The 7280-nt window shown below is 44.1% G+C and overlaps 1 protein-coding gene across 4 annotated transcripts; it reads left to right on the forward strand.

Moving 5' to 3' along the window:
* Positions 1-327: 327 nt before the first annotated feature.
* SMIM43 (small integral membrane protein 43) lies at positions 328-6695 on the forward strand. 4 transcript variants are annotated; one of them, XM_070246443.1, is made up of 5 exons: positions 435-889; positions 1742-1891; positions 3993-4150; positions 4966-5045; positions 5175-6695. In XM_070246443.1, exon 1 carries the CDS (start codon positions 571-573, stop codon positions 760-762), a length of 192 nt encoding a protein of 63 aa, XP_070102544.1. In that variant the 5' UTR covers positions 435-570; the 3' UTR covers positions 763-889; positions 1742-1891; positions 3993-4150; positions 4966-5045; positions 5175-6695. The 4 variants fall into 4 exon arrangements, with proteins under 4 accessions (NP_001371205.1, XP_070102544.1, XP_070102551.1 ...); NM_001384276.1 differs by lacking the exon at positions 3993-4150 and having other exon boundaries at positions 328-889; positions 5175-6691; XM_070246450.1 differs by lacking the exons at positions 3993-4150; positions 4966-5045.
* Positions 6696-7280: the final 585 nt, after the last annotated feature.

Below are 7280 nucleotides of genomic sequence, written 5' to 3' on the forward strand. Positions count from 1 at the left end.
AACTGCATTCACTCAGCACCTCGTCATCTCACAGCACGAAGTCATCTCATAGCCCTTTAGATCAACTTCCTTGTCACCATTAATTCTTTCGGGTCTCTGGGCCATGGCATCGTCTGCCCTTTGGGAAAGCCGGGACAGGGGGGAAATAATGAAAGAAATTAATTAGGAAGGGAGGGGCTAGGGACCTCACTGGATGTTGGGGGTGGAAATCTTAAGATCGTTTGCAAAACACCAGCCCCAACATCCCTTGGGAGGCTGAGCTGTGACCTCTTCTCGTGTCCCCGCCCGCTGAAGTTCGCTCCTAGAAAAATCCGCTCGCGTCGCCAAGAGCGCAGGCGAGGATCTCAGCGAAGCAGAAGCTCCCGTGCCTGCGGGGACAGTGAGAGCCGAGCTTACACCAGCTCCTTGGCGCGCCTCCTCCGAGCTGGGGGACGCCGAACGCGGACCTCGGAGTAGGCGGCCAAGGCGGGGCACCCTCGCGCCGGCGGGAGGAGCCCCGGAGGTGGGAGCAGCGGCGGCGCGGTAACCCGCACCCGGCGCGCACGGCCACCGGGCGCCGGCGCCTCCAGCATGGAGTGGGAGCTCAACTTTCTGCTCTACCTGGCGCTTTTCTTCTTCCTGCTCTTCTTACTTTTCCTGCTGCTCTTCGTGGTCATCAAGCAGCTGAAGAACTCCGTGGCCAGCACGGCCGGGGCCCTCCAGCCCGGTCGCCCCTCGCTGCACCGGGAGCCTTGGGGCTTCTCCCGCGAGCAAGCGGTGTGAGCGACGAGGCGCGGGAACGGGCGGGAGGGCGCGGAGCCGCGCGGGCGCCGGCCTGGGTCTCGGCCTCGACTCTCCGTCCACGCGGCCGCCCTGGTTCCGGTGCCAGGCTCGGCTGCAGCGCCGGCAGGTCGGTTCGGGCGTGCGAGGGGTCGGCAGAGGAGCGGGCTTCTCTCCTCTGGGAGGCTGGGGCTCGCGGCACGGTCGGGTGCCAAGGACGGGGGCGTATGGGGTCTGGGCTGGCGCTGTGCTCTGGGGGACCGACCCCGAGCTTTTCCGGGGTCGGGAGAGGTGGAGAAGAGAGAAATTCGGCCTTTGGAGCCGGAGTGGCTTCAGGCACCTAAAATCTCTTCTTCCCGGTCCAACTCCACTTTAGCTGGTACCCAAAGGGTGGAAAGCTAAATTATTCAGATAATTCAGTCCAGCCACTTCCAAACAAAGTCGAATGTCAACCTAGGTATCCAAATTACTGAGAAAGAGTGTGGGCTTTGGGACGGGAGGCAGAGGGAAACCGGGCGCACTTGAAGTTTTCCAAATACTGCTTTAAATGTCCTGGCGCTTTGGTAGACACTGAAAGTGGTTCGACTGGCGGTGACGGGGAGAGAGGATTCAGTGGCCCATTTTTTTATGAGGAATCCCTCCCTCGCCTTAATCCCTACTCCTTTTCTAGCCACCGACCCCGTCGGTGCGGGCAGGTTGCCGCGCCGGGTGGGTTTAGAATCTGCAACACGCGAAGGTGAGTGTCAGAGTGAGAGTCGTACGGGAGATGCCTCGAGGTTGCCCTGGAGGGCTGCCGAAAAGAGGTGACCCTTTACACGTTGTAGGGCAACGGGGAAGGAGGACTGGAGGAGCGAGATCGTCCTTTCCAGTTACATGATTAGAGCATTTGCGGGAAGATTGGTGGTCAGGAGTAAACTCACCAGGGTGCCCCGAGCACTCTCCGGGCAATGTGAGTTTGGGAAATAACCACTTCATCTTCCAGACACTTTTTCTACGAGTTCCATCATCTCGAGTTCTGGAGCCGAGCCCCGGACTGGCATGCCGAGGTCCGCAGCTGCGCTTACAGCCCGGTGATGGGGGACGCTGCCTGGAGAGGACCCTGACAACCCGAGAGGGAAGTTTTCTGCAAATGGTAAGCGGGGACCATCCTTGGTTTCACTTTGTCCCTGGTTGTGGCTAAACTTCTGAAGACTCAAGCCCTAAGAAAGTGAGAGATTAGGTTGGAGGAAATGGGTGCAATGAAATAAAGGGCTCTCTCCCATTCAGAACCGGTGAGCTGCTACTAGAGCCAAGAAGCCAGACTGATGCCTAACTGAATGCAAGAATCGGTGTCTGGGTAGAGGATCATGGAAAGTAGACGGGGATGTGAGGAGTGTTTGCAATTTTGATAACCATTCTGCTCTTTTGGAAAACAGTGCAGGGGTTCTTGGAGTGGAATATGTATGGCAGATGTAATTTATCTTCTGTTAGGGAAGATTTGGGTTCAGTCATGTTAGGGTAGGATAAGCCATCCATGTCTTGACGGTAATATTGAAAATATTAATTTAGGCACAAAGGAAGACCACGTAGAGAGCTAAAAACAATGACATACTAAGTTTTGCCTAAGTTGATAATATGCAAGTGAAATGGAAGACAATTATTTTGATAATTCAAGGGAAGGCAAAAATAGTCTCACTTAAGTGAATAATTATGGATAAAGTTTCTGGCCTGAGACATTTAGATAATTTCCCACTTTTTCTGTTTCACTTTGCTAGAATAGACCTGTTGTTAGCGAAGTAAGTGGTTTATTTTAAACATAAAGTCATTAGCAAATTCTCACTTATATACACACCTCTCTTTATCAGGGCTAGAACAAGACTTGGTTAGAATCCCTGGTTTGAATCCCAGTATCAACCGCAGTGATTCTGTATTGTACTTTGAACAATAGTTCTCTGATTGGTTGAACCTCTGCGGTGGCATTTAGTTATAGAGTTGAATGGTTAATGTGGACATTGAAGATGAGCGTGGGAGTAATTGATTAGCAATTATAGTTGTTCACAAGGGTGGAAAACAATCACTTCATACTTTATAAATAACCAGAATGCAAATTATTTTAATCACCTACTTGACTTCTTGATTTTGTGATCCTTTAATCTTCCTGGCAGCACCGCTGGTGTCTAGAGGTGTAAACCACCCCTGAGTCTTCTAGAGAGGCTCTAGAGAACTCCTGGAGTAGTTGGCGGCCGTCCCAGTATTAAAGAGTCCCAAACTCTTTGCTGGGTCTCCTCACTCTGTTTCCTGTGAAAGGAGTGCTTGCGCTTCTATCTTGTATCCAGTGCCATTTTATAACCTCCTTGTAATCGAATTCATTAGTTACTAAGTTCTACTTATTCAAGCAAAAGTTAAATATTAATTCCTATTGCCCATTCTCTGCTTGGAACTTGGCCCTGAACTCTGGGAATCCTCACGTTTGCTCTCAGAACTCGCTCTGTTGGTCTCCTTCCTTGCCCTTGCTTTGTTAGAGACTCCGCTTTTGAATCTTTGACACCAGTATATGAGCTGTCTTTTTCTATTCGTTTATTCAAAATCATAATTTTTCCGAAACTCAATATAGACTGATCTCCCAAATTTAAACCACTTTTTGTACTCACGTCTTTTGCTACCTGTATACGTTCTTGATCTATTACTCTGACACCTGCAGTGTTCTAGGTTCCAAGCTTGTACATGTTGGCTGCTCCATTCACTTACCACGCCCTGGTCCTGAAAATCACTATGCAAAGTCTGTTTTTGAAGACATGGTACATATGAGCTAGACATGAAAACATTTGAAAAGTCAACAACATTTAAAATAACTGTTCATTATATAAGTGTAACTTGATTATAGAAGATGCCTATGTTTTATTTTCAATAAAAGGTTTTTAGTGACTCTTCAGCAATGCTAAAAGCCGAGTTGAATTTCTTACGTTATAAGGAAATGGGCCATAATAATTCGATTATTATGTAATATTAGTATTTTATTTCAGTTGTTCTTGCTTCATTGTTCTTTCTGAATTTCGACTGTTTAAAATGACTTCAAATTTTATTAGGATAATCTTAATGGTTTCACTGATTTCGGAAGTTGCAAGTGCGGTGAATCTGCCGTTCTACTTGGAAAGATAACCATTTTAAGTTGAATGAGAATGACATCACACTCACACCTGCAAAATCTAAAATGTCTAATAAAGTCGATTCCTATGTCTGAACTTCAATTTTAGGGCACAGCTGTAGATGCAGGACTGATGCCATCTGGTGCAATTCCACAGAATAAGAGAGAAAATTTACCCAGAGTGTGCCATGTACTGGCTTTTCTGGGAATGACAAGGTGCCAGGATTTGTTTTTGGTTCACTTGCAGGGGTGGGAACTTGGAAGTAGGTGAGTAAAAGATATGCAATATCCCATTTTTGGCTTGACATTTTATGTTTCCAATTTTGTCTATAGTTTCAAAATAAGTGCAATAGAATTATATTTTTTTAAATGGCCAAAATTTTAAACATTGTAAATGGTTAAACCATTTAGGATAGTGGGAAATTCTTATTTTTTCTAACTCATACCTACTAATCTAGGGACTTTTAGAATACCAATGGTACTAATGTAGTATATAGAAAGCATTTGCAGAGTACTGTACTTCATTTTTAATTTGTATAGCTACTCTGAGGTCCTTGTGCTTATTTAAGCTAAATCTGCCATTAAAACTCTGGGATTAGGAATTCTCTGTCAGCTATGTGTGTCACATACAAGGGAAAGTTGAAAATTGAGTTGTAGATCTTTGATGTTGATTTTTTTTGGTTTGAATCAGTGAAATAAATTCTCAACTCTCCATTTCTTACTTTGTCTACACAGAATAAAGTTATAGATTAAGTAATGATCTCATTAATTATCTGAGTAGTTAGCCTCTTATCGTATAGGAATTTGGGTCTTCAGAAGGGCAGACCTGTGTTTAGAATGGTAATCAGAATATCATAGGCACTCAGAAAAAAGTTCCTGCTGGATTGAGCTAAAAATCCTCTTATTTTCCTTACTAGCAGCTATTTCGCATAATAAGCCTAATCATTTCCTCCTCTCTTGGTCTGTGTAGACATGAGTGGGTGGAAGTTAAAATTTTTATACCAACTTTTATTATACTCTACTATTACTTGAACTTATTGAATGTATACAGATTCTTCAGGCAAGATATTTTTCACTTTCAGATGGGAATCTTGCTTTCCTATTGGGAATCAAGATGGACTGCTGTCTCGAAGTTGCCGGACTGAATGGTGGCTTAAACAAAGTAGGGGTTTCGTTTTGTTCTTGTGTGACAAGGAGGTCGGGGGCAGGCTATTGCTGGTGTTGGTTCAGCAACTCACAGGTATCAGGGTCAAGGTGGCCCCTCCTGAGCTCCCCTTGGCTTTTCCCTCAGGTTCTAAGACAGTTGCTTCAACTCCCCACAAGAAGATGGAGGAAGCCCAAAGGGAAAACAGGGCGTGCCAGAGTGAATCCACTTCCTTTAAAGAGCTTTCTCAGCAGCCTAACAACTTTTGCTTACATCTCATTGGCCAGACTGTGTCATTGGCTACTGCTATGAGAAATGTAATTTTTGTAGCTGGACATATAACTGCCTTCAACTAAAATCTGAGTTCTCTTGATAAGGAAGAAGACGATGGTGGATCTTGGGTGGACAACCAGCAGTCTGTGCCCTGGCTACAGAATACAGCTGTAAAGGAGTATAAGGTCTGAAACAGATCAAAACTACAGCTCCTTCACACCTGGCAACACTCCAAAGAACAGGGCTCTGCTCTGAGGAAGTGAGCAGAGTGAAGACATGCTAGGTTTTCTCACCAAACACATGCCAGGACTGACCTCTCTCAGCCAATATATTTGCCCCACATCAGGATTTTCTAGAGGAGGACCTGGGAAACCTGCACACTTTCTTGGTGGACATAATCTCTTTATGGAGGTTTAGAATGGGATAAAGAATGTTTCACCTTGCTACTTCCCCATCTGCCTTGTTTATCTCTTCCCTAATTTTCCTGACAGATTTTTGGTGGAGCCTGGTTTGTATATTTGATCCCCATAAAAGGATGATCCTTTTCATGCACAGGGCAGGGTAATCTATGAAAAGAAAGGCTACTTGACTCCCTTCTCTGACTCCACCCCACCCTAGGAATATCCTGGGAGAAGAATTGCTTCTCAAAGCTGCTTCCATAAGCAGCCTACATCCTGGCTAAGCGAAGGGAGAAGAAACACTTCCCACATCCAGGGCTGTCCAAAGGAACTTTCTGTGATGACAGAAATGTTCTGTATCTTCACTGTCTCCTACAGTAGCCACTAGCAACATGCGGCTAGTGAACACTTGAAATGTGGGTAGTGTGACTGAGGAAGTAATTTTAAGAATTTTAGTTAGTTTTAAAGAATTTAAATGTAAATAGCCACTTGCGGCTAGTGGCTATTGTATTGTATAGCACAGTAGACACTTTTCTGTTTCTTGTGCTTAGAACTAGCTGGGAGAGGTTTGAACCAGTCATGTGCTTGGTGTTCCGTGATCTTCACTACTCCATGTTGCCATTGAACTTGTCTCCCAGAGGAGAAATGATATTTTGGAACTAAATTCAAGATATTAACTTCACATCTACACATTGCACATGTTCCTGTGTAAACACAATGGTCTCCTGGGAATAGGGCCTGTGATTGACTTTAGTGGTGGTTGGTAACGGAAAAATGGTGGTGTCAATCCACTTCACGTTCCTAGTGAACATTTTGTATTGCTAGTCAGAATGAGTCACCAGAGATTATTTCATTCTGTTGTGCAATTCATTCTGTTATTTTATTTTTATAATATTGTGGCTGCTAAAATGATTATGCCGTGTATGTTTTTCAAAATACTTAGTGGTTTATATTTTTTAAAAGGCTGTGAAATAAAAATATAATTATGTGTAACTCAGTTTTTTTGTGAGTGACTTATTATTACCCATATTTTTTGAAGAGTTAATGAGGATGAGGTTAATGGATGGAAGTAAATATTTATTTTTATATCAGATTTCCTTTTTGATGGGCATGTCTCTATGCTAATTAACATTATCTTTAAAAAATATTAAATGATTCTTTCATTGTATTCAGAGTTTGGGTAAAATATGAGGGTGGTAAGGGTATTGGTTTAATTCTTTCCTCAAATGCCTGGTTATTTTTCTACACTTAGCATTACTCGAATCTTGTTTCAGTGCCCTGTTTGGGGTTGTTTATTCTCTATTATTGAGTTATAGGACTTCACGATATATCCTAGACACTATTCCTTTCTCAGATATATGCTTTGCAATAATTTTCTCCTAGGTCATGGCTAGCCTATTGATTTTCTTAACAATGACTTTAAAACAGGTATTTGTAATTTTTGTTTCCTCTCCCAAACCCCAGTACATGGTTGTATATCCTAGTTATAAGTTATTCTAGTTCTTCTATGTGAGCCGTCACCACTGCATAGCAACTGATAGATGGGTGGTGTGGTTCCGCAACTGGGAAGTGAATCCCCGGC

The sequence above is a fragment of the Equus caballus genome, chromosome 2 (assembly GCF_041296265.1).
Source record: "Equus caballus isolate H_3958 breed thoroughbred chromosome 2, TB-T2T, whole genome shotgun sequence".
Taxonomy (NCBI): domain Eukaryota; kingdom Metazoa; phylum Chordata; class Mammalia; order Perissodactyla; family Equidae; genus Equus; species Equus caballus.